This window comes from Spermophilus citellus, assembly GCF_964194105.1.
Source record: "Spermophilus citellus genome assembly, chromosome: 12".
In the NCBI taxonomy this organism is placed as follows: domain Eukaryota; kingdom Metazoa; phylum Chordata; class Mammalia; order Rodentia; family Sciuridae; genus Spermophilus; species Spermophilus citellus.
The window spans coordinates 78,114,661-78,142,305 of NC_138198.1; the positions used below are offsets into that span (position 1 = coordinate 78,114,661).

General features: G+C 34.8%; 1 protein-coding gene across 5 annotated transcripts in view; it reads right to left on the minus strand.

The window, feature by feature from the left end:
* SMCHD1 (structural maintenance of chromosomes flexible hinge domain containing 1) overlaps positions 1 to 27,645 on the minus strand; it is a 153,251-nt gene that overhangs the window by 56,368 nt on the left and 69,238 nt on the right. For all 5 annotated transcript variants that reach the window (XR_014018421.1, XM_081263744.1, XM_081263743.1 and 2 more), the window contains exons 20-29: positions 23,386 to 23,530; positions 16,085 to 16,181; positions 14,012 to 14,084; positions 11,882 to 12,021; positions 10,920 to 11,054; positions 8,900 to 9,127; positions 6,426 to 6,574; positions 5,360 to 5,448; positions 4,186 to 4,304; positions 622 to 789 (exon numbers count right to left, since the gene is read on the minus strand). Coding sequence is in view for 4 of the 5 variants with exons in the window: in XM_081263744.1 (XP_081119870.1) it covers positions 622 to 789; positions 4,186 to 4,304; positions 5,360 to 5,448; positions 6,426 to 6,574; positions 8,900 to 9,127; positions 10,920 to 11,054; positions 11,882 to 12,021; positions 14,012 to 14,084; positions 16,085 to 16,181; positions 23,386 to 23,530 (1,343 nt within the window). In the remaining variant the exon portion in view is untranslated. The remainder of the gene's footprint in view (positions 1 to 621; positions 790 to 4,185; positions 4,305 to 5,359; positions 5,449 to 6,425; positions 6,575 to 8,899; positions 9,128 to 10,919; positions 11,055 to 11,881; positions 12,022 to 14,011; positions 14,085 to 16,084; positions 16,182 to 23,385; positions 23,531 to 27,645) is intronic.

Sequence of the window (27,645 nt, forward strand, 5' to 3'; positions counted from 1 at the left end):
AATTTAGCCAACAAACAATGTAATACATATTTCAAAAGCCATATTATACATAATAAACGTATATAATTGGCAATTCTCAATTAAAAAATAAAAATGTTAAAAAATAAAATTAGAATTCTAAAATTCAATAAAAAAACTTTAAAGGTAAAATTGGGCAGATATTTGTAAAATTACTGTTCTAAGATTTAAGTACTTTCATAGGTTGGCATACTAAAATATATAAGGGTATAATGACCTTATGTCTAGGATATGCTTTTTAAAAACTCCACTCAAATTTTTTAAATTAGTAATTGGCAAAAATCAGTAACCAATAAAACTGGGTTAACTGAATATTGAGGTTCATTATGGTATTTTAAATTTTTCTGCATGTTTGCAAATTCCTGTAATGCAGTTTTTAAGACCTGAACTATTGTATTTGTTATATTAGCAAATTAAGACATGGTGATCAATTAAATAAGGAAACATTAAGCCTTGCATTACCTTGCTCTTTTGTTATTGTTACTTTCACATTAGTTGTTATTTAACAACAAGATATATCTATTCTGATCCACTAACCCCTGACAATCTGAAATTAACAAGCTATGTAATATTAAACTTTTTCCAATATATGAAGTTGCTTACCTCTTTTAGTTCTGGCCAATCTATAAGGAGAAGTTTAGCTGGAGGTCCAGAAATTAGCTGAACTCGAATAAAGTCAGAAAACTCACGCCAAGTAAAACAAAGATCCTTATTTCCAGGAGGACCTGGAATAAATTTGATCCCTCTTACACTTATACTTTGTGTGTTTTCCTAGTGAGGAAAGTACATTGAAAAAAGACAGGGTGATATTGCTTAGTTAAAAAAAAAAAAATTATATTTAAGTTAAATGTTTTGTCATTAGTCCATGGCCACATAGATGTTTCTGAGTATATAATGATAAACAGACTGTACCCATGCCAACAGCGGCATACCATAAATTTTACTTTAAAACAAGGAGAAACTGAATTTCCTTCTTTCTTTTGGTAGGGTAGAATCTAAAGTATTGTTTGTTTCTTTTTTACGAGAGATTGAACCCATTCTTTTTCACTTTTTTTTTTTAAAGAGAGAATGAGAGAGAGAGAATTTTTAATATTTATTTTTTAGTTCTCGGAGGACACAACATCTTTGTTGGTATGTGGTGCTGAGGACCGAATCCGGGCCGCACGCATGCCAGGTGAGCGCGCTACCGCTTGAGCCACATCCCCAGCCCCTCTTTTTCACGTTTTATTATGAGACAGGCTGGCCTTGATCTTGTTATCTTCTTTAGCCTCCTGAACCCTAGGATTAGGTGTCACTGTACCTAGCAAATCTGAAAGGTTTTGACTACATATTTCTTTATCATTTCCTAATTTTCCTGTTCCTTATACAGAAAGAAATGCTTATCTAAAGTGCTTCAGATTTTAGTTTTTCAATTATGAAATATTTGTATAAACTTGACTGGTTGAATTGTTCCAATGTGAAAATACCTCAAAGTGTGAAACTTTTTGCATGTCATCTTCAGTACTCAAAAAGTTTCAGATTTCAGAGTTTTTCAGATTTTGGATTAGCAATAATCTGTACTGCTTCTTTTCTGTTACCCAAATAGCCAAGCAAGTGCCTGCTGCCAGATAACAGCCTTTATACTTGTGATCTTTTCCTCAGTTTGCAACAGTATGTATCAGATATCTATATGGCTTTTCTTTAATTATTTGCATATATGATACCTTAATTAAAGGGGTCTTCCCTAACCACTCTACATAATGGCACACTATCACCTTTTTTAATTTTTCTTATCACTTTCTTCTTATCTATTACAAGCCATACCCATGACAAGGTGATCTCCAAGGGTAGGGGCTTTGACTCTATATGATACTGTAGTATTCATATTTTAATAGTTGACCTTTATGATGTAATCATTTTACATTTCCTCTAAGTAGAAATACACTTCATCAAAATTTAAAAATCAGAGATAAAATTTCAAGTTTTATATTCTAGAACAAATGTTTATACAGCATTTTAGGTAAAGTAAACATTGCAATAATCCAAACTAATCTCCCTTAAACCCCATGGTTTAGCAAAATTTTCAATATGAAGAAAACAAATCAAATAGATATTCATCAGTAAAACATATTCAAAATTCAAAATTCAAAATATATGAAGCCTATCATAGGATTGTACATTTAACATCATAAATAAGAGGTGATTCCTTTTTAAAGTCATGTTGGAAGTTGTTCTGATTTTATTTCAAATCTTGAAAACAAAATCGCGTTTACAATTATGGGTCAGTACAAACAGAATTAAATATAAATTTCTGAACATGAGCCAGGAGAGTATGTATTGGTTGTAAAATAATAGAAAGCTGAAAGAGGTTCACTTGGTTGTAGAATAAAAAGCTATGGAGGGTAAGGGGGAAGGGAGAAAGTTGTGAGTATACTAAGTGGAATATTATAAGGTATTGCAGACTAACTAAAGCAATAGACTTTAAATACAGTACTGTAGGATCTCAAGTTTGAGGCCAACCTCAGTAACTTGGCTACATCCTAGTAACTTAGAGACTATCTCAAAATAAAAAAAAATGTCTGGGGATGTAGCTCAGTGGTAAAGTGTCTTTGAGTTCAATCCAAAATACAGAGGGAAACTGAAGATGTTGAAAGACAGGTTACAATTTAATAGCAATTAGGTGAGAGAGGATAGAACCTGTGCACAGAGTTAGGAAGCAGGGATTATGTATGAATAACAATAGGAGCACATTTACTTCTCATTTCATTTGCACATGGGATTAAAGCTAGGTAAGGAAAGAACCTCAAAGTTAAAGAACAGACTTTATCACTGTACAAAAAATATCATTAAAAGTTGTTCAGCAGGGCTCCAATATAGTCATAGTTCCATTCTGAAAATCAGAATATAATAGCTATAACAGATTAGCAGAATTATAAAAACTCTATTTGGGAAGGGCAACAACGAGGCTCTTGTGATTAATCTGTCAAATGAAAAGTGTCATGAAAGCTCAAAGTGGAGGAAAAGTCTTCAGAAGGTCAATGTTATACATAAATTCAACTTCACTTAGGCCTGAGAGAACACTCTCACTCATGCTGGCCTGGCAGGTTCCTTGAAGACACAACTCCAGAATGTCCTCTTCCCTAAAGAAACCTTTGACTTCTCCAATCATGCTTGTTTGTTTTAAATTATAAGACTGTCAGGGCTGGGGATGTGGCTCAGGTGGTAGCACGCTCGCCTGGCATGCGTGCGGCCCGGGTTCGATCCTCAGCACCACATACCAACAAAGATGTTGTCTCCGCCGAGAACTAAGAAATAAATATTAAAAATTCTCTCTCCCTCTCTCTTTAAAAAAAAAAAAAAAGAAAGAAAGAATGTCATCAGGGTTTATATTTTTAAATTTTTTATTAAGTTTCTTTTTTTACCTGTAGATGGACAAATACCTTTATTCTGCTTATTTATTTATTTATTTTGAGAGAGAGAGAGAGAGAGAGAGAGAGAGAGAGAGAGAATGAATATTTTTTAATATTTATTTTTTAGTTTTCAGTGGACACAACATCTTTGTTTTACTTTTATGTGATGCTGAGGATCGAACCCAGCGCCCCAAGCATGCCAGGCAAGCGCACTACCGCTTGAGCCACATCCCCAGCCCTGTTTATTTATTTTTTTATGTGGTGCTGAGGATTGAACCCAGTGCCTCAAACATGCTAGGCAAGCACTCTACCACTGAGCCACAATCCCAGCCCCCCAATCAGGGCTTTTATTTTTCAGGCTGAATTAACTGTGGCCAATTTTAACAATAAGTTTTCTCCTTGGTATCCTGTTTAATGCAGGCTGTGAGTAAGAAGTTTAATAAGCTATTTGAAAAGTCACTACACATAATACAAATATATATACATATGCAAAATATTTATGGAGAAATGATATAATATCTATAATTTGCTACAAGATGATATGATATAGAAAGACGTGATGATCACTAAAGTTGAGTGAGGGGAACACAAGAATAACTTTTGTTATTCCACTTTTGCATAACTGCAAATTTTCATTATATAAGTTTTGCTTTTATGACTTTGAAGTTTGAAAAATCAAGTCAAACCTCTTAGATATTCTCCTTTCTCCCCCAATGCTTTTTATACATTTAAGAAAAAAAAAAAGGTCTGAAAAAACTGTTACAGAAAGTAGCCTTACCTGCAAAGTTGTTTTCAAATTTGAGTTATCAAGTCCAACCCCAGCAATTGACAAAGCAGATAAATAATCTGGAGAAAATGCTGGAATCTGATTTCCATACTGATCTGTAACTATTAGGACTTAAAAAGAAAAAAAGTTTTATCTTTGTGTTATCTCTTTAATAAAAGATATAAATATATATGACATACTTAAAACATACTTAGAAATTTTAACTTTGTTCTCTTACATAAGTAATTGTGGGCATTAAATGAGTACGCTCATTTCTTTTATAATCATTAAAAATTAACACATCAAAATCTACATAAGAACATTTAAACTATATATTTAACATGATGTTAATGCTAGCTTTCTTTCTTTCTACTTTTTCGGTGGTATTGGGGATCAAACCCAGGGTTCTCGTGCATGCTAGGCAAGCACTCTATCACTGAGTCACAGCTCAAACCCATCCCTTAATCAGGTTTTTTACCATGAAAATTTAAAGAAAATATTTAATATTATGTAATTTTTTAAATATAATGAATGAACAGGCTGCATAGGAGTACATTTACTCTATACTTAATTTTATTTCTTCTGACAAAAGGTCAAATTAATTTTTATTTTTTGGTGGCAGTGGGGCACAATTTAAGCAAAATTTGCTGTACCACTAAGCTATATCCCTTACCTTTTTTAAGATTCCTTATTTAAATTTTTCACAGGGTTTTGCTAAGTTGCCTAGGCTGCCCTCAAATTTTTGAATCTCCTGCGTCAGCCTCCCAAGTACCTGGTATTACAAGTATGTGCCACCGTGTCTAGCTGCTAAACTGATTTTGAATAGATGTCAAAGCTTGCCTTTCAGGGGCTGGAATCGTGGCTCAGTGGTAGAGCGCTTGCCTCATATGCATGAGGCCCTGGGTTCAATCCTCGGTACCACATAAAAATGAATAAATAAAAATATTTTTTAAAAAAACTTGCCTTTCAGATTATGCCTATTAAAATACTAATGTAAGGGCTGGGATTGTGGCTCAGTGGCAGAGCGCTTGCCTTGCATATGTGGGGCACTGGGTTCAATCCTCAGCACCACATAAAAATAAATAAACAAAATAAAGATATTGTGTCCATGTATAGCTAAAAATTAAAAAAAAAAATACTAATGTAAAAAAACCACCACAGAAGAAAGAAAGAAGGCCATACTAACCTACTTCTCCTTGAAGCTCTTGGCCCATTTGTACTGTTTTTCCCCCCTTTAATTCACATTTTAAATGTTTGGCTTCATCAGGAAGTGGTCTGAAATTGTTTAAAAGGCTTTAGTTACACCATTAACTGTAGAAAAAAAAATTTAAAGTAGTTCCAATATTCCAAAGAGCAATATATATATAACCTTATAAAACTTAAAATTATGATATCCTTCCAAATACCTCTTCAACTCATAAAGTATAGCTATTAACTCTAAAAATACTTAAAGTCATATTGTACTGATACAGGGATAAAAAAAAAATTATGACAAAAGTGCACTGAAAAATCAGATTGGGACCTCTCTTCAATTCATACAATGAAAAAAAAAATATATTTTTAAAAACCATTTTATGTCATAGTTAAATTAAAAGGAAATTAAAACAACAGTGCAGTGAGAAAATAAATGGGTAAGAACAACTCATCAAGAGAATTGGTTATGGTCAGAAAAGTGATAAATCCAAAGATTTTATTTCAAATTCAGAGCTGATCTAAGTGCTGGAAATATTATGGAAACAGGTAGAGGAATTACAATGCAAGAGATCACTAGAAAAGAGGTGGCCAAGGAATTGATAGGCCAGGAAGATGATAGGTTTTTACATATTTACATAAGCCTTTCCATTTTCTGAGTTCTTCATAATAACTATGATTGGAATCAGCCTAAAGTCATCAATAACCAATAAAGGAATTTTTCCTTTTAAACATCACACTGATCACTCTGCATCTTTTTTCATGCCATTGTCATTTTGGAGATGTTTTCACTGTTGTTTCCAAAATGGAAGACTTTCCTTTAATGAAAGTTTTTGTTCTTTCAGTTATTAGAGGGCAAATTCAATGAATGCAGGGTTATAATCATGATAAGAATTAATCACCATTTACAGTGAAGTTTTATTCCAAAGACAACCTACCCATATTTAATTGAAACTGCAATATTTTTATCTCATAAACAACTTTCACGTTTGCATTGAAGAGAAATGTTTATGACATATGCCAAATTTTAAAGTATCTCAAAATATACTAAGTCCACAAACCTTACTGTAAATGCACTTTCCAAAGACACATGATCATCTTGAAATGAAACTTGGCAATAGCGCATATCTTTTACAGATGTTGGTACTTGTACATCAGGAAGCAGACCCTGTAGCAAGTGTTCTTTGTTAATCTCAGGAGTCCAATTAACCTAGAAAATAATAGCATTATTTAAGAATATAGAGTCTAATTTGTTTAAACTTCTAACCCCAAGGAGAGACAGAGTCCTTTTATGTCAAAAATGATTCTGGTTATTTATTAGGATGACAGGGGGGGAAAAAAAGTATTGTCTTTGCTGTTATTGTGCCATAACTTTCAGTGTAATAAAAAAATTAAGTTTTTACTTTAGAACTCTGCCACAAAATTATCACCACTGTCATTATTATTTAAAACCACAAGAAAAAGAGGGAAAAAACCCTATAGCTCAGATAATGTGGTCAATTCAAAGAAGTATGGATAAAGGCTTTGAATGAGACCTGGGTGGACCTTTATATAGCAAGATGAGAAAAAGAAAGTCATATCCATTAATGTAATTTCCTTTCTGGTCATCTTTTGGTCTTAATCTCTTCTTGGATGTTTTAAGCTCTAAATTTTATATTCTTTGAATTACTTAATTTATTACTTAATTCATACTTCTTCAAATTGATTATGCTACTCTGTCGTACTTTTAAATTGAATCCTTTTAAGAATTTTTAGCTTAACATTCTATTTTCAGCCTTCTGTAGTTATGATTTTTATTTATTTTATTTTATTTTTAAGAGAGAGAGAGAGAGAGAGAGAGGGAGGGAGGGAGGAGAGAGAATTTTTTTAATATTTATTTTTTATTTTTCGGCAGACACAACATCTTTGTTTGTATGTGGTGCTGAGGATCGAACCTGGGCCCACGCATGCCAGGCGAGCGCACTAAAGCTTGAGCCACGTCCCTAGCCCCAAAGTAGTTGTGATTTTTAAATCATCAATATCCTAATATTATTTTATAGTATATGCTACTATATGGAGGCAAGCAGGAATTATATAGAAAGGACAAAGCCTTTCTCCTCTTATCCCAGCTGTGCTGCCCTCTCAATTCAAACTGATTTCCCTCAATCTTGGCTTAATTCTCTAAAGACTACAAAACCTCTGTAAAAATTATACATTTAACTTAAGAAAACAGTAGTATTCACTATCTTTCCAGTAACTCTGGCAAGCAAAGAAAACTGCTGTATTTTTAAAGTATTTATGTATTTCTTCACATATGCATTACTGTTTATATTTTGCCACTTGTTTTAGGCTCCTTTCTTTTTAAATGGGTTACTAATGAAGTTTGAGTGTTGTGCCTCTAATTCCATTTTCCCCATAAGCCTTGTGATTTTTACTGCATAGTTCTGGACGGCACAGTGCATTTGAGGAATGCCCGTGTCTCATTATGGCAGAACTCACTGGACTTTGAAAGAAGCAAGCATAAATTGCCCAATATAATTTCAGTCAACCAAAAGGAGAATGCCACAGAGCTGTCTAATTTATATGGTAAAAAATTTATGTGGGGGCTGGGATTGTTGCTCAGTGGTAGAGTGTTTGCCTAGCATGGGCTGGAGCTGGGTTCGATCCTCAGCACCACATAAAAATAAAAGGCATTGTGTTGTGTCCATCTACACCTGAGGAATGAATATTTTAAAAAAATGTATGTGGTAAAAAATAATAATATGCTCCATATAGTAGCATATACTATAAGACAATATTATGATATTGATGATTTAAAAATCACAACTACAGAAGGCTGAAAGTAGACAAAATATTAATAGATTTTGTTCCGTGTTCATTGATATGTTGTTTCACCATGCACATTCAATCCAATCTAAGTTTAAAGTTAGATTTATATGATAGCTATATCAATCTCAAATGGCCAATAAAGGCTCTGTAGTTAACAATATTATTTCACTGATGGCTTTTCAACACTTCCATTTGTTTAATACCTTCAGAATATCTATAAATACATTGCATGGGAAAAGGCAGAAATTATGACTGCAGATTTACATTTGATGAAAAAGTATATAACTAAATAAAATGCCAAAACCTAGAAATTTTGATTAAGGGTCAAAATAATTTTTCTAAGTACAAGTTTCTCACATGTGAATCACCTGCATTTCATTATAGTCCTTGAAAAAACTTTCTCAGCCCAGAATTTTAAATAATAGTCATTTTCTCTAAGTTGCTTCTTAGAGACTACCCATAAAACTTCTTGCTTATGCTCCACCTGCTTGCATGGTGGTGCACAACTGGAATTCTAGTGACTTGGGAGGCTGAGGGCAGGGAGATCACAAGTTCCAAGACAGCCTCAGCAACTTAGTGAGACCCTGTCACAAAACAAAAAATAAAAAGGTTTGCAGAATGTGGCTCAGTGGTTAAGCACTCCTGGGTTCCATCTCCATACCCCACCCCTCCAAAATCAAACCAAAATAAAAAAACTTCTTGCAAATAACCAATTTGAGATACTTACTTTAATTTTTTCTGCTAAAGCTGATGTTATGTTGATTTCTCTTTCTCCTTCATCATACATTTGAAAAATAAGATTACGCATAACATCCCCTGCTATCCAATTAACCTCATCCTGATGCTTGATCTGGATTGCCTTTTGTCCCTCTACACTAAATATCTGAAGTCGTGCAACATGGCTACTAGGAAGCAACTTGATCGTCTTCTCCACAGGTGACACATCTTTACAGCTCTAGGAAGAGAGAAAAATACAATCATGTACTTAGTGACATCTCTACTAAAAACTTAAAAAATTTAGTAGTGAAATCCATTACACTGCTGAAGAATTTAGTTTCAAAATTATGGATGATCATCATAAATACTGTTACACTTACAGGGTTTGTCATTAAGTTCATTATATTATTAATAATTCCATGTTTTACACCATCAAGTTATAAACAGCCTTGGTTACATTCTTAAAACCAATAATAAGTATATTTGTACTAAATGTATTTCTTCCCCCTCATTTCTGAATTTGTTTTAAAAGTACTGTAAACTTATAAAATTTTTACTATGTCACAGATTCAGTGACCATCACTTGAAAGTTACTAAACAATTTATTATTTAATTATAATGGGTTACATTGAAGCTTTCTATATTTTACTAGTTGATAACACACTGGGTAAATGAACATAGAAACCTGGATGCATAAAGCCAAAGAAACCTAGATGAACTGAAGGCTGAACTGATCAATATATTGGAAAAATATCAATTATTATTAGCATGCCAGTGGTTCCACAGATCAGTGAAGAACTGGTTTATGCTATATAAATTGATTTTAAGTACACAAAAGTATGACATCATTATTTCATAATCTCAATACATTCCACAGCATACACTAAGTTTAAAATAAGCTTAACTCTAAAATACTTTTTACCTTTACCTTGTTTAATTCATCTCCTTCTTCATCTAGTTGCAGCCATTCCTATGGAAATCCACTCAAGTGACTGATAATATATTTAAAATTTGTACTTCATTGACTATCAGGCAATCTATTAGAAATTTATCTTACTTGCTTGACTCCTTAAACTCTGAGGAATTGCCTTTGGATAAGATTTTGTAATTGCCCATTATAAAATATACCTTGGTATTTGTTTTAAGTGATTTGGACTCTTGGTCTTCTACCTACTGCTGTTTTTTAGTATTCACATAACTCCTACTTATTACTCTTGCCTCCAAGTTCAGATTCTTCTCTAAGTCCTATACTTCCTGACATTCTAGAAGATAGTTTGCTCAAAAATATGTTGTCTATACGAATGCATAAAAGAAATGAATAAGATTTATCAAATATAATCAGCTTGAAAACAAGAATAAAACTGAGTAATCTTCTTCTGATTAAAAAAATGCAAGTCCTATCTTTTACTCCTTGAGGTTAAAGATTACTAATAATTGTTGTATAATCGGCAGACAAGTATGAGTTAATAAGTTGATTAGATTATCTGCCAACCATATCCATTATTAAGAAATCACATTTAAGTTAGGCATAGTGGTGTATGCATGTAATCACAGCAGATTGGGAGGCTGTGGCAGGATTGTAAATTCAAGGCCAGCCTCAGCAATTTAGGGAGGTCCTAAGCAACTTAGTGATGCCCTCTCTCAAAATGAAAAATAAAAAGGGCTAGAAATGTGGCTCAGTGGTTAAATGCCCCTCGGTTCAATTCGTGGAACGTGTACACACACACACACACACACACACACACACACACACACACACGGGGGGGGGATCACATTTACATATTTTATTTATTTGTTATCCCATTCAGCAATACTGCCTGTTTATAGTGCCCTCCTCCATTATGTCTTCACCATCAGCCATGATGCAGTTGCAATAAGAACTATTCTATTAGTAGGTTATATAGGTTATAACAAAATCCTTTAATGTGGAAATACTAATAAAAAACTATATATTTATTAAAAATGGTATAAATCTGTTAAAGACTAATTGTTTTAACAATCAATAATATTAATAAATAATGACAACTTACAGGTATTTCAATTCTTGCTTTAAGTGTCTGGTCTTTTTTAATATTCTGAACATGAATTGCAGATCCTGTTAAAATACTGGTTCCAGAACTACTGCAATCCACTGTGTAGACTGGAAGGTTTGGAGCACCTGAAAACTATGAGGAGGATGAAAAATAATTCAAAACCCTAACAAATGTAACTGAGTATTTAATAATTAATCAAAATTTCCAATGATTCACTATAGTTACTATTTATGGGTATGAACTGGAAAATTCTAAATTCAAAATTCTACAGAATTAGCCAGGCATGGTGATGCAGACCTATAATGAGAATGACACGGGAGAATCTCAAGTTCAAGGACAGCCTCAGCAACTTAGTGAGACACTGTCTCAAAATAAAAAATAAAGAGGAACTGGCAATGTAGCTCAGCGGTACAGTACCCTGGGTTTAATCCCAGGTCCCAAACTAAACAAATAAATGAATAAATAAATAAATAAACAATCTAGAGAACTTCTGTACATAAAGAATAATTTTCTACAATGCTAAGTAAAAGCTATTTCTTTCAGAAGGAAAACCAACATTCTCAATCACTAGTCTTTTCTTTTTTACTACACTTTGTTGGGTTTCCTTTCCTTTTCTGTGGTCTTTTTACCCACCTTCATTTATCCATCCACTGCTAATCCTGACAGACATTTGTATTCGGCCTGTACAAATAAAATACTTCACCTTAAATGGGGATGAAAGAAAGGGAGAGGAGGAAACTTTCAACCACAAATCTCGTTCTGAAACTGGGCAAAGCTGGTGTCTTTCATTGGTTTAGGATTACTGAGAAAGTATTAGCAATAAGAGCTCCCACAAATTTCTCCAACAATCATGTTAAGACTTACTATAAAGTAGTTTAAAAATGTAGTTATTGCCATTTACTACTACTATGGGATTTAAAATACAGCCTATAAGTATTCTTGTCTCACAACAAGTTTACCTTACAATGGACAATCAGTTTTGGTTGTGCTGTTATGTTGTCTGATTCATCTAGAACTTCCACCTGAAATGGGAAAGCTGTTCCATTTTCTATAACTAAAATTTCAGAATCAGGTTTCACTTTCAAATGACGAGGGGGACCTAACAGAAAAATCATACAATAAAATACACAGGTTTTAAAAACTCAAGTGCTGAAACATCAAAAGAAACAATGATTTGATATTTTATAAATAATACAATCAAGCAAAAGCTAAGCAATGTCCAAGCTTAATAATTTCTGTCTCCAAAACGCATAGATTCTACATGTGATGAAAGCTGTCTCAACTATATAATAAAAATGTCTGATGTCTAGGCTTAGTTTTATGCTAGAAACTATGACAATGATAACTCATGCTAGAAATCATCTGAGTAGGTAAAATCTTAAAAGGATTGAGGTACAAAAAGTATTCAAGAAGAAAAATTAAATTTTATCAAACTACTTTTTATTTGTGATCTTTAACTTTACACAATATCTGACTTCTCAAGCACAAATAATGATAGGCTCTTTTCAGGCATTCAAAAGATGAGTTCTTGTATTGATATAACCAAGTGATTTACTTATTAGATTGCTCACTACTTCCAATGTCCATAAGCAAGTTATACCACAAGTTTCCTGGAAGATTAATAAAAAAGGGTTTATACCTCTGCAGTATACTGATTTTACTCCATAATCACTAATATTTTAAAATTCAATCTGTGTTAAATACTGGTAAATCCATGCATATAAAGACAGTTATTAGAAACACTTATTTTACTTTGTAATAATGTTAATATTTTATTTACTACATGTGCCAGACACTGTGTTAAGTTTTAATTAAGCACTATTCTAACTGTAAATCTCACAAAAATCTAAATGAAGAAGGTACTATTATCAGATCCATTTTATAGATGAGAAAACAACTACATATAATTAACCTAAGGATTAAATAAGGAAAATACTTAATCCAGAGAGATTAAATATTTTGTCAAGGACATGAGTAGCAGACTCAGATTTAAATTGTAGTTTGTAATTTTAAACCCCTTGACACTTTTTTTACCATACCATCTATCTATTTCCTTTTTACCATTTTTGCTCTCAAATTCCAAAAACAATGCAGAAACATCTAATTACTAAGAATTTTAGTGCCCAAATCTATACTGTTTAGCTAACCTCTATAATAAAGCATAACAAGTACTTAATTAACACAATTTTTTTCTTATACTTCTACCAGTGTGCCAATTTTCACTTCTTTTTCAATGAATGCTTGGAGGAAAATTCATATAATTTGGATTTGTGAAAGCCAATAAGAAAATTTATTCCCTTTTGCTTAAAAATAGTACAAAAGGTAACAAAAGAAGATATGGTTAAGGTTTGTTAATATCAGAGCTAAAACTTTCAAGTGAAGTACTATTCTAAGTGTTTCACAAGTATAGGCAGTTCTCTCATTGCACAGTACTGATAATGAAAACTCATGCACTGTGTCTTCTAATCAGTTACAAAAGACCAGCAAGGGAGAATTACCTTTACTAACTTTTGAATTCTCACAACAGCCCTTTGAGAGCATATGTTTCATTTTATGTGTAAAGAAACTGAGGCACAGGATCAAGTGTAACCTAAATACAAATTCAAAACGGCTGCTTCTAGAATAAACTCTTTAAATCTCCACAGCAGATTGCCGCTCAAATTAGTCAGCATTTTCTATCTTATGTAATTTTTATGCAATTTTAGTTTTTTGCATTGTCAATATCAAATTAAATAAATAAAATCAGAAACTTCTCTTCTTAAGATATGAAAGAGTTGTATCATGAAAAAATAAAGAACAGCACAGTTTTTAACATAAAGCTAATAACTATATACACCTAGGAAAAATTACCTAAAACACTGTCAATATTCAAATTTTTCTCCTAAGACTATTTTTAGAACTTCACTAACATATTCGTACATGTTTTTCTTTTTACTGGTCATTTCTATCAGTGCTATTTGACAATCCAAATGTATTTTCAAGATTTATATCATTACCAACCTGCCCCAAACTCCAACTTTCTAGTATCATCACAAGTTTTAAGAATATCATTTAAAATAAGTTATTAGATTTATTTCTTAAAATATTACCAGGTAGTAATCTAATTTTCAAAATCTGTGAGTCTTCTTTTAAACCTGGCAGAATAACCTTCAGGTTAAAATTCTGTTGGGGAAAAAAAAAAATGAAAAAAATTAAACTCAATATGAATCAAAGTCCTTTATTTACATGTACAAATATGCCACAGTGACACTAATTGAATTCTGTATCATTAAAATATAACATATAAAAAAGAAACTGAAAGTACCAGAAAAAAATTAAACCAAATTCAAATACATACTTGGTTCATTGTCTCAATTCTGATTTGTTTTTTACTTTTATTTCCTTATCATTATAGAAATCTATTTGCTAATGTTATCATATATATGCAAGAGACTCAAAAGGAAAAATTTGATTTATCTGGCTTTCTTGTAGACAAGTGTCTTTAAACTCAAAAAGTTAACTGTGAATAATTATTTCAATCAAAGATGAATATTACAAAAATGAGAAATTTAATAAGTAGAAAAAAAAATCTAGAAATTCCTAAATGTAGTGTAGTATTTTAGATTAGATTCTGAACAAAAATTACTAATTACTTGATATATTTGAATAAAGACTGTAGTTCTCTTAATTATATCAGTGTTAACTTTCTGTCATTGATAAATATGAGGTTTTTAAAGATGTTTATAGAGTAACTTTCTATATAACTACTATATTTAAACTCCTCTGAAAATCTAAAGTTATTTAAAAATAAAAGTTTTTTAAATATAGTAATCTTTTTAGCAAGTTTATATTACTAAAGTTTAAATGTGTCATGAGTTTCTATTTCTGGAAAACTTTAATTCGGAAGATGTGCAGCACATGCCTATGCTCCCAGTTACTTGTAAGATGAGGCTAGACCAGGCAGCTTAGCTACAAAATAGTATATACTAAGTTGAATCCCTTATCCAAATGCTTGGGACCAAAGTGTTTAGTGTTTTGAAATATTTGCATATACATAAAGAGGGATGAGATCCAAGTCTGAACACAAAATTCATTTACGTTTCATATACCCTTATATACATAGTCTGAAGATAATTTTATACAATGTTTTTCATGTGCTCATGTTTTCACTATAATCTATCAATTGAGGTCAGGTGTGGAATTTTCTACATTGTGGCATCATATATGCTTCAAAAAGCTTCAGATATTGGAACATTTCTGACTGGGGATGTACTGTCTGCAATACATGAAGAAATTCACATGCTCTATTTAAAACTTATTTTATTTTTTCATGGTTGGGAATTGAACCCAGGCTTTATACATGCTACTCTACCACTGAGCTATATATACCCCCAATCCCAACATGCTCTTTTGAAAATCATACTGGGGAAGAGGAGCAGTACCCAGGATTTAACCCAGAAGCACTTAACCACTCAGCCACATCCCTACCCCATTTTTTATGTTTTATTTAGAGAGAGGGTCTCACTCAATTGCTTAGGGGCTAAAGGCTGGCTTTGAACTCACAATCCTCCTGCCCCACTGTGCCCAGTCTGGTAGGGATAGCCCCATTTAATAGGAATAATTTTAAGTACATACTAAAGGTAAATGATATAGTATTTAAAAAAGTAATAAATTATTTAAGATATTAGCTACAATAGTCTCTAATAGCTACTGTATAGACCTATTTGAAAAGGTACCTTATGTAGTTTATGTATTTTCCTTTCTTAACCATATCCCTAACCAAATACCTTCACCTGAATACCAAACCAATTATATTTAAAGGCATAAGCTTAAGTTTCTCAAACTTCTATCATTTTTGTTGTAAGAAAAAATACTATAAAATGAACAGAAAAAGAGAAAAAACAAACGTTCCACTGGATAACTGTTGAAAAAAATGAAGATAAAGACAGTAGAAAAACATCTAATTCACAAATTTTAAAAAACTACAGTAATGATGGTGCCAATTTTTCTTAAAAATAAAACTAGTAAGTAAAGTGACATGATGCTAATTAATTCCTAACAACTTAATAACACTGTCTAGTGTTGTTTACAAAAACAGCTCATTTGATATTAAATTTCCAATTTCATTTTTACTATAGAAGAAACAAATGACAAGTATTATAACATTTATGTATAATGCTTACCTTGCCTTGACAAGAATTTACAGGACCCTTAACTGTAACACCACGAATTATACAATTTGGTCCTTTGGTTATTTCTTCAAAATGTAAAGATAAACCACTGGAAAAAAATAAGTATTTTTAAAAGTTCTCCTCTATTACCTATGAATAAGGTGCAAATATGACATTGGCATGTTTAATTCATTTTAGTAATAAATATTTTTTTTCTTGGTATTAGGAGTGCTTAACCACTGAGTCACATCCTTAGATCTTTTATTTATTTTTATTTTTAGGTACTGGGGATTGAACTCAGGGGCACTGAACCACTAAGCCACATGCCCAGCCCTATTTTGTATTTATTTAGAGACAGGGTCTCCCTGAGTTGCTTATAATGCCTTGTTTTTGCTGAGGCTGGCTTCGAACTTTCGATCCTACTGGCTTAGTCTCCAGGATGGCTAGGATTACAGGCATTCACCACTGTGCTGAAATAACAAAATAATATTAAAATAAGAGGTAATAAACAGAACACTTATTTTGTTGGAATGAAACAAATAGAATGAAGTGTTGCCTACCTACAATGAAATATAAAGTCAATTAAGATCCTTAAATCCCACTTTTCAATTTTTATTTAATTAACCAATTTATTTGATGGTACTAGGGATTGAACTAAGGGTGCGCTAACACTAAGCTACAACCCAAAGTCTTTTATTTTTTATTTTCAAACGGGGTGTCTCACTAAGTTGCCCTGGCTAGTCTTGATCTTACAGTCCTCAGCCTCCTGAGTAGCTGGGATTATAGGTACGTAATACTACACCTGGCTCTCACAGAAAACTGATCCAGCAAGCATTTATAAGCATAGATAAACACAGTAAAAAATTTAAACTCAGGTTAAGGATATCTTGAGCATTTGTTATGAATTCTTTGAAATCTTTCATCCAGTTGAATTTTGGAGAATTTTTGGAACCTATTAAAATTATTGGCAATTTTAGAAAAAGTCTAAATAACCAGAGTCTTGTCATGATGTAAGCTGGTTAAAATATATGGAGAGGTCCCCTAATCTACTGTTATGAGCAACTTGATTCCTAAATCAGCTTCAACCAACCATATGTAGACCTATTGACTAACATTTCACTCTCAGGTAAAAAAAAAGGGGGAAAAAATAAAAATTATACCATGATGGAGGAAAAGGCCTAATTTTCTGAAGCATTTTTAATATAAGTATTTAATATAATATAAGTACTTTTGAATAGACTGGAAGATTTAAAAATGACAACAATTTAAGGATCTTTTCTTCTAAAATATTTAATTTTTAGGTGGAGAGGGACACAACACAATGCCTTTATTTTTATGTGGTGCTGAGGATCGAACCCGGGTCCTGCCAGTGCTAAGTGAGCGCTCTACCACTGAGCCACAATTCCAGCCCCAATTTAAGGATCTTAATTGACTTTATATTTGATTGTAGGCAGGCAACACCTTCATTCTATTTGTTTCATTCCAACAAAATAAGTGTTCCAATAAGCACGCAGAGGAGGCTGATTTTGTAAACAAGGAATAAAGCAAGCAGAAACAAAAATAAAAGGCAAGTTACTTTTCCTGTAGGAAAAGGATAAGACAGAATGATAGGGAAATAACTAGTTAACATCAGATTATTTCCTGTTACTTTTTTTATGTGAGGATTATGATCAAAGGAACTTTATTATCATGCCAATTTAAACAGGCTTGCATGGGAAATGTGGATGGTATTCTCTCTAATCCTAGTTTCTCAGAAATTTAGATCACTTGTTTACTGGGACTTTAAGATGAATAACTCCATTTTGATTTTTAGCTTGGTTTGTTGGGGCCTACAGCAGAACCCTAGTCCAAAACTCTGATTCCCATGATTTTTATTTAACAATAAGCCTTGTTTGATGGAAAAAAAAAAAGTAAAAGTGCCATACAAGATAATAACTCTCTAGGAAAGGTAGCATGTTAAACACATCTATTTTCATTGTCTCTTAAAATCTCACTAATACTGAAAGCAAAGGATTTCTTTTATTTATTATTAAAAGCAAACATAAGGGGCTGGGGATGTGGCTCAAGCGGTAGCGCGCTTGCCTGGCGTGTGTGCGGCCCGGGGTTCGATCCTCAGCACCACATACCAACAAAGATGTTGTGTGTCTGCCGATAACTAAATAAATAAATGTTTAAAAAAAAAAAAAGCAAACATAAGGAAAAGGTAGAAAAATAAACAAGGACACCAAATCTTCTTCTTCTTCTTTTTTGAGTACCAAGGAATGAACCCAGGGGTGCTTAACACTGAGCCACATTCTAGACCTTTTTATTTTGAGATCAGATCTCACTAAGTTATGGACTTGGCTTTGAACTCACAATCCTACTGCCTCAGTCCCCCAAGCCACTGGGATTACGGTCTTGTGCCAACATGCACGGCTAAGGACAGCAAATCTTATTTGCTAAAACATAGGATAGACAAGGGGAATTAATTTCCAGGTACCACTCAGGAACGGGTAGTACTAGGAGTCTTTAGAAGCAGGAGTAAAGGATAACATTAAAGACTGAAGGCTGGGGGTATAGCTAAGTGGTAGAGTGCTTGCCTAGCATGTGTGAGGCACTGGGTTCTACTATCAGCACCACATAAATATAAATAAATACAAAAAAAAAAAAGTTCATCCACAACTTAAAAAAAGAAAAGAAAAGAAAGTGATGAAAGTTTAGATCCTAAATTTCCCCTCTCCACCTCTGGCAGATGACTGGAAGACTGCTCTTTGAAAAGGTTAAAATCAAAGATTGATAAACTAGGAGCAGCAGATTAACTGAAGGAGAGAAAAAGGAATGGAAAGGATAATTCTAAATGAATGCATGTAGATTCTGAAAACCCCCCATTTATCCAATTCCCACTCTAGCTCTGTTCTTTGACTGGCTTGGAATTACAGAGATCAAAGATTTTTCTTTAAGGAAACTACCCAGCCCAAGGGGTGAAAAAAGACCTAAAGACTCACAACCAGGTTCTTCCTTACTCCCAACAAAGTTCCCCTGACAGATAATCCCATAGTGGAGCTACCAGTTCAATAACTTCTACTTCCAGATTCATCCATCATCCACATTTCAGTTCTCTACTTATTTATTAGGCTGGGGATGTGGTTCAATGGTAGATCGCTTGCCTGACATATATGAGGCATTGTGTTCAATCCTCAGTGTAGCAAAAAACAAATAAAAAAGAATTACTTATTTATAAGCAGATGGTCAATGACTACCATATATCTGAAGAAAAGGGAGTAGGAAAAAAAAAGCAACTAACTTGGGGAAAACAGTATCTGTATAGATAAAAGATCTACCATTTACTTATGAGGTAAAAAACATTATATTCATAAAACAAGAATAGGCTCTTTAAAATAACATTCAGAAAACCAGGACAAATTCTTGGAAATCAAAACATGTGATCGCAGAAAGAAAAATTCTCAAAGGAAAGGGTATACAGATAAGTTGAGAAAATCCGTCAGAAAATACAAATATAAAATGATTGAGAAAATTAAGAAAATCAGAGAGTCCTCCCAGAAGGTCCAATATTCAATAAATGAGGATCCTACAAAGAGAAAACAGGATGACAGATGATCAGAATAAAGTACTTAAAAAAAAGTAAGAGACGTATAAAAAGACAAATCACTGTAAAATTTCACAGTGAATGAAACAGAATGAAAAGTAGATTTTATAAGCTTTGAGAGAGAAAGAACAGGAAACACGTAAAAGGAACAAAAATACGTTTAAATTTATCAGGGATGCTAACAAGTAAAAATGAATCAAGTATAATGCTTTTATAATTCTGATGGAAAAAGTTTCTGACTTGTAATTTAATCTATCATATCAGGATAAAAGAAAAACATTTCACAGAAGAATTTTTACTTCACATGAACCCTTTCCTCAGGAAACCAAGGAAGGATGTGCTTCAGCAAATACAAAGGGGCATGAGATTTTTTTTTTTTAATATTGGAGATCCATGAAAGGATCTAAATGCTAAATAAAATAAAACTAATATAGTTTCACAACTCTGGAGTATTTCTTTAAGCACCAAGAACCATCTCCTTGAAATGTAATGAAGGAAGATAATGTCCTACTTTCCATTAGTCTGGGAGAATATGGGATGAATTTCAACTGTTTTGTGACTCCAAATTGCAAATCCTACCTGCTGTCATAAAGATGCCACAAATTTTAATAATTTTCTCTTGAAAGCATGAATGTAATGGGTTGTATTCCTCTTAAGAGTAAAATTCCTACCTGGGCATGGTAGTGCATACATCTAATCCCAGCTACATGAGAGGCTAAGGCAGGAAGATCAGTAGTTCAAAGCCAGCCTGTGCAGCTCAGTCAGATCCTGTCTCAAAAGACCTTTACTCACATGGTGAATCCCTAGGTACCACCAACAAAGGGCAGGTGGGGTGGGTAAGATTTCTTTGTACTCACAAATCTGTTTTTTTTTTTTGGGGGGGGTGGTGGTGGTTGTTGTTTTTGGTACCAGAGATTGAATTAGAGGTGCTTAACCTCAGGCCGCATCCCCAGCAACTATAATTTAATTGAGACAAATGTCTCACTAGGTTGCTTACAGTCTTACTAAGTTGCTGACTGGCTTTGAACCTGCAATCCTTCTGTCTCAGCCACTCCCCTTCATCCCCCTAGCTGATGGGATTATATCAATGTGCCACCAAACTGGGCTACAAATCTCTTTAGCTTGGCTGCTTTGATCACATGCTGGTTTAATGTTATGTATATAACTTTTTTCTTTCTCTTCTACCTTTGTTAAGAAGTTTTCTAGGTTAGGAAAAGGTTTTTTTGGTTTAATTATTTCCCAAACACAGAAGACAGACAAAGGAAGTCCCCTGGATGAAAATGGAAGATTACAGAAAGAAAACTGTCAAAGCATAGAAACATTTACTCCAGACTAGTCCTTATCACATGCTCAAAGGGAACCGTCTCCAAGGATATGAAGCCAATGGACTATCTCTGTACCTAAAATGTATTTCTCTCTCCCCTCCCAGTTCTAGGGATTGAATCCAGAGGTACTTCTTTTATTATTATTATTATTATTATTATTATTATTGACAGAATCTCGCTAAGTTACTGAGGTTGTCCTTGAACTTGCAATCCTCCTCCCTCAAGTCTCCTGGGTTGCTGAGACTACAGGTGTGTGTCCCAAGCCTGGCTACATCTAAATATCTTGAATAGAAACTAGACAATTGTAAAAGACAATTTCAGAGTTTATGGTTTAATCTGTAATAAGCTTAGGAAACAACAACAAAAAAGTACAGTAACAACACAGTAGTAACACTGACTAGAATTTATATTACTATTATATAGTAAATACTAAATATTGATCAAACCAGAATATAACTTCACTAAAGAAAGAGGAAACAAGAGAGATACTTATTTTAAAGGAGGTGACAATAAGACAGTGTGTCCTAATCTTCCATAGCCATTAAGTAGAGATAACACCTAAAACTGAAGAATCAAGGACCAATATAAAATTTACTTAGATATATGGTAATAATCAGAAGAATCAAGCAAGAAAGCTGAAAGAGGTTCCCTGAGAAGTAAATCATGGTTAAAGTAGAAAGGGATGGGAGCCCTTTGGGGTTTTTTTCCCCTCAATACTGGGAAAATACTGACTGGGTTTTTAATTTTAATTTTGATACAAGGTCTTGCTAAATTGCGCAGGCTGGCCTTGAACTTGTGATTCGCCTGCCTCAGCCTTTTGAATCCTTAGGATTGTAGACATGTGCCACCATGCCCATTGACTTATTCACTTAACTTGATTCTTTAAGGCATATACATGAATAATTTATTTAAAAAATTAAATAACTCTGAAAACAAGGAACCTTCCCATTTAATAGTCATCCTCTCTTGAAGATAAATTCACATTATCATGTCACCAAGACATTTTTAAATGTCCAAAATCTTAACTATCACTATGTGTGTATATATGAAGAAGACTTCATAAATAAGAGTATCCTACCATAGATAAAGTAGAAGTTATAAAAGATAAAAGGTATAGATGAATGCATTAATATTATCATTTGTGGGCTGTGGTTGTGGCTTGGTGGTACAGTGCTTGCCTAGCATGTGTGAGGCACTGGGTTCGATCCTTAGCACAACATAAAAATAAATAAATAAAATATTGTGTCCATCTACAACTAAAAAAAAAATCTTTTAAAGATGTTTTAAATATTATTCATTTGTAATTAGATACCTTTACTGTTTTATTATTTAAAAATACATGTTTATTGAAATCTTCCAGTGCTATTTAATATTCAAATGAATATAATATGTCAAAAAGACAAAAAAATGACCTTTTGCAACTTAAAGGAACATAAAACAACAAAAAATTCATTCTGATTTTCTTTTTATAAGTAGATATTGCTTTTCAAGAATTTCACCAAGGCATATTCTAGATATAGCTCTATTTCACTAGTCTATGAGCTTCTGGAAGGCAAATGTCCTTTTTATTCATTTCTATTGTTTTAGCTACCAGGTACCTAGAATATAATACATGTTCAAATAACTAAAAGTGAAAAGTTCCACCACAAGGGGAAAAATACATAGAGACAATAAAAGGAAGTATACATGAAAAGATGGCACAGGCCTGGGGATGTAAGCTTAGAGGTAGAGTACTTGCCTAGCATGCATAAGGCTTTATTTAGGTTTGAGCCCTAGCATCATAAAAATAAAACAAAGAGAATTTTGGCAGCTAATGCAAAAAGAAATAATTGATATTATTATTATTATTATGTTTTATAAATAAACAACTGCTTAGAATCACAAGTTATCCTCCTAAGACTCTTTTTTCAGGAATTTCTTACTAAGCATCTCAAAAAAGGTAATAGGAAATAATGAACATATTCAATGACATCAAGTGACATACTATTAAGAGCTATTTTTTGATATAGGGCAATTATATCATTCAAAAGGGCTATTAAGTACAGGCAAATTTCAAGGAAGGACAGGAAATATCAATTTCACTGCTTAAAACACCAAAATAAATTACAATCCCATCAAGTTTGAACGGCATAACTTCTAAATAAACAAGAACTAAAAAAAATTGCCAGGAAGACATCATATCATACTTGCAAAAGCAAATGGATTAAGACCTAAATTTATATATGACATTGCAGTCTCAGAAGAGAGTTTGGGCCAAATAAATCACCAAACGTCAGAAAATTCACCAAACATTTTAAATGACAACATTGAATTTAACCTCACAGAAATAATTTAAGCTTAGAAAAAGAAGAATGAATGGTTCGCAAATATAAAAAGATGAATAAATCAATATTTCAAATTACCTTGCTTCAAGAACTGGCTGAATATCAGTTATTAGTTGGCTGGTATGACCAAATTCATCCTGAAATTCCAAAGGGATGTTGAATGGAACTCCAACACGAAAAGGAGGATCCAGAAGACCAAAAGAAAATTTCTCTGGCTTGCCCTCTTTAACAAAAATAAAGATTAAAAAAGAAAGAAAGAAAGAAAGAAAGAAGGTAAATTCATAGGTCAGAAAATTCACTGGAGGTAAGAAACAGACATTCATATATGGGGAGTTAGACTATGATAAAGATGGCATTTTAAATCTGTATGAATTTTAACTATTAACAATCCATATGGGAAAGTAAAATTAGAACTTTGTCACACAACTATATAAAAGTAAAAGTACAGGTAGAAATAGGTGTTTATCTCAGAAACTAGAATATGATGAAGAATGTTTTTAAGTTTAATCACAAGAAAAAATTTCCAAGGCAAAAAACACAATATACTGAAAAGCTATAAAAGGATTTGATGAGTTTAACAGAGAAGCTGATTATGAGAAATTGCTTGTAATGCATGCAATGAAGAATTAAAATTCAGAATACATTTAAAATCTCCTATATCAGCTATTTTCTCTCTCCCTCCCCCCCCCCTCTTTTTTCCTTGTGTTGGGGACCTAACCTAGGGCCTCATGGTAAACTTGTGTTCTACCACTGATACCTTAACACAGCTATTCTAAAACCCTGGTCTCTAGCAGTTTTCACCATCCCTAGGATACATTAGAAATGCAAATGCTACAGCCTACCCCCAAACATGCAGAAGCAAAAACTGGGGGTGAGGGCGCAGCATACTGTTTTAATAAGCACTCTAAGTGGTTCAGATACAAACTCATATGTGAGAATCACAGGTCTAAATTATTAAAATGGGCAATGCAAATAAATAAGCTTTCAGGTGATATACAATGTCCAATAAAGGCTAGAAGAGGTACACAAACTCAAAATTAGAGAAATCAGGGCTGGGTTGTAGTTCAGTGGCAAAGCGTTTTGACAAGTAGCATGTGTGAGGTGCTAGGTTCGATCCTTAGCACCACATAAAAGTAAAAAAAATAAAGGCATTTTGTCCATCTACAACTACAAAAAGAAAAAAAAAAATAGAGAAGTCACCTGACCCCCAACTTGTCTAAATAAATACACAGGGGTTTGACAAATAAGTAGGTGGGAAAATAATTTTTTTTTTTTTTAAAGAGAGAGTGGGGGGGGAGGAGGGAGGGAGGGAGGGAGGGGGAGAGAGAGAGAGAGAGAGAGAGAGAGAATTATTTTTTAGTTCTCGGCAGACACAACATCTTTGTTTGTATGTGGTGCTAAGGATCGAACCCGGGCCATACGCATGCCAGGCAAGCGCGCTACCACTTGAGCCATATCCCCAGCCCAGGAAAAGAATTCTTATCATCTGTAGATTAGGCTACGATCTACATAGCCTTTTGAGAATTTGTTGTACCTAAGAAATTCTAGCATATGTACATAAAACAGAATAACTTTTATAGCCAAAAAACTGGAAACAACCTAAATGGATCATCAATAGGAAACTGCTAAAACTACAGGAAATCTATACTTTAAAATATGTTTCACTGTATTAAAAGAACATGGTATATTATTATGTACAAAAAATAAATGATCTTTAAAAAAAAAGAAAATTCTGCTAGTGATCCTTCTAATCAAAGAAAACAAGATGATCACAGGCTCTTAAATCAGTCCTTTCCAAAACCCCATAATGACACTTTGGACTTGTTTGTTTTGTGTAGAGGGGCACTAGGGATCAAACCCTGGGTACTTCACCACAGAGCTAAATCCCCAGGCGTTTTTTATTTTCTTGAGTCAGGGTCTCACTAAGTTGCTGAGGCTGGGCTTGAACTCATGATCTTCCTGTCTGAGGCTTGCAAATCATTGGGATTATAAACATATGCCACTGCACACGGCTTAGACTTTTTTGTTTTTAAGGGAACTAAATTTACAAAAACATCACATAAGAAAAAAGATAATAGTGGGTTGGGGTTGGGATTGCGGCTCAGTAGCAGAGCATTAGCCTCACACATGTGAGGCACTGGGTTCCATCCTCAGCACCACATAAAAATAAAATAAACAAAATAAAGATATTGTGTCCATGTATAACTAAAAAACAATTTTTAAAAAAAAGACAACAGTAACGAAATTTGAAAGCTGAAGAACATATGGGCAAATGTAACTGTCTCACCAGAAAAATCTAAGAAAATAAATTTCTCAGATGACAATAAAGTTGAGACTCAATTGAAGTCACACTCCAGGACACCCAAAAGTCTTAGAAATGGTTGTATAAATCTGTTGTGAAATTGGAATAAATTTGGAAGATTTTTTGAAGTCTGCTGAAGACACAGTATCTCAAATGCCCCATCTCTAAAAGTGAGGGCCAAATATTTTCCTCATTCCTGGCAAAAGATGATTTATTCTCTGAAGAAGGAAAAGGGCAAGTCTAAGGAATGAGGGACAAAGCGCTAATAAAAGTGTTATAGTTAATAGAAAAATCAACTGAAAGATTATTTATTAGGGGGGATCCAACATGGCCGCCGGCGAGGAAGCAGCGATTCCAATGTCTCCACATTAACGGGATCAGAAAGACCATTGGAACAGCAGCAGTCTACCTACTGAGGAACTTCTAGCAAAATTCCGTTAAGAGGGGACCTGCCGGGAATTGGTAGGTTTATTAGAAGTGTCAGTTTGTCCAAGACAACTAGATCTTGGCCACGCGGGCGCGGAGGTCCAGTCCCGCAGCCACCAGCCGCTTCTGCAAGCGGCCGGCGGCCCAGAGCGGCGCGGCCCGCCCGACCGCAGACAGCACCCGCCATCCCGCCGTCCCGGGGAGGCCCTGCTCTCGCTCTGCGAACGGCCACCACGCCTGCCAGGCTCGTAGCCACGCAGCGGCAGCTGCCCGGCTCTACAGGCGGCCCCCCGGCGGGTGCAGAGGTACAATCCCGCGGCCACCAGCCGCTTCAGAAAGCGGCCGGCGGCCCCGAGCGGCGCTGCCCGCCCGAACCCGCAGACGGCACCCGCCATCCAGCCGTCCCAGGAGGCCCCGCTCTCCCTCAGCGAACGGCCACCCCGCCCGCCTGGATCTTAGCCACGCGGCCGCAGCTGCCCGGCTCTACAGGTAGCCCCCGGCGGCCCGGCCCAGCGAGAAGTGTCCCCGCCTGGCCCAGCAGACAGCCCATGCCCTCCCGGCTCTACTAACAGCCCCGCCCACCCGGCGAACGGCTCCCCCCCAGACAGCGTGAAGGGAATCTAACCAACCCTTTACGAAATAGCGATCTGGGAACTAAAACCAGAGATTGTGTCAGACCAGAGACAAGCCAGTTTCACCCCTCCCTTCGGACACTCCAGCAAGGAGCCAGGGGCCCGCCATAGCAGAGAGGGGAAGTCACCAAAGTTCGGCCAAAGAGATTCCTTCCCAGCGGAATCTACTTTAGCAGGTGTGTGACTCCCACCCACACCAGATACAAACAACCGGGAAAACTTCAAAATTTCTCCGTGGGTGTGACCGTAAGGGCCAAAGGACTCTCGACCCCCAACTCCCCCTACTGCCAGTGACGAGGGCGTGACTGTAGGGGCAGAGGGAAGCAGAGAAGACTCCCCACCCCCAAATCCCCCAACCGCGAACTGAGAGGGTGTGACGGTAGGGGCGGAGGGAAACAGAGGACACTCCAGACCCCCAACTCCTCCTACCGCCAGCAGTGTGGTTGTGACTGTAGGGGCTGAGGGAAGTAGAGGGGATCCTAGGCCAACAACTCCTATTACCACCAGCAGCGACACCAATGGTCTTAGCTGCCAGATTCCGAAGGTGTGCCCACTAAAGGGGTCCGGAAAAATTAAACAATTGACTCCCACACCACAGCTCCACAGCACTGGGGCTTAGATGAATGACAGCGAGAGTGCTCAGTAGTTAGGGAAATAGAGCACTCGGTGGGGCTGAAAGTGTAACCAAATCCTTGGTGAACTGCCTCCGGTGAGCAGGACCTGGCTGGCTGGCAGGAGGAAGGGGAGGAGGGGCCGTAGAAGTGAAACGGCTCTGGGCCAACAGGATTGAGAGACTCCCAAACAAATAACCCAATCAACAAATGGGCCAAGGACCTGAACAGACACTTCTCAGAGGAGGACATACAATCAATCAACAAGTACATGAAAAAATGCTCACCATCGCTAGCAGTCAGAGAAATGCAAATCAAAACCACCCTAAGATATCATCTCACTCCAGTAAGATTGGCAGCCATTAGG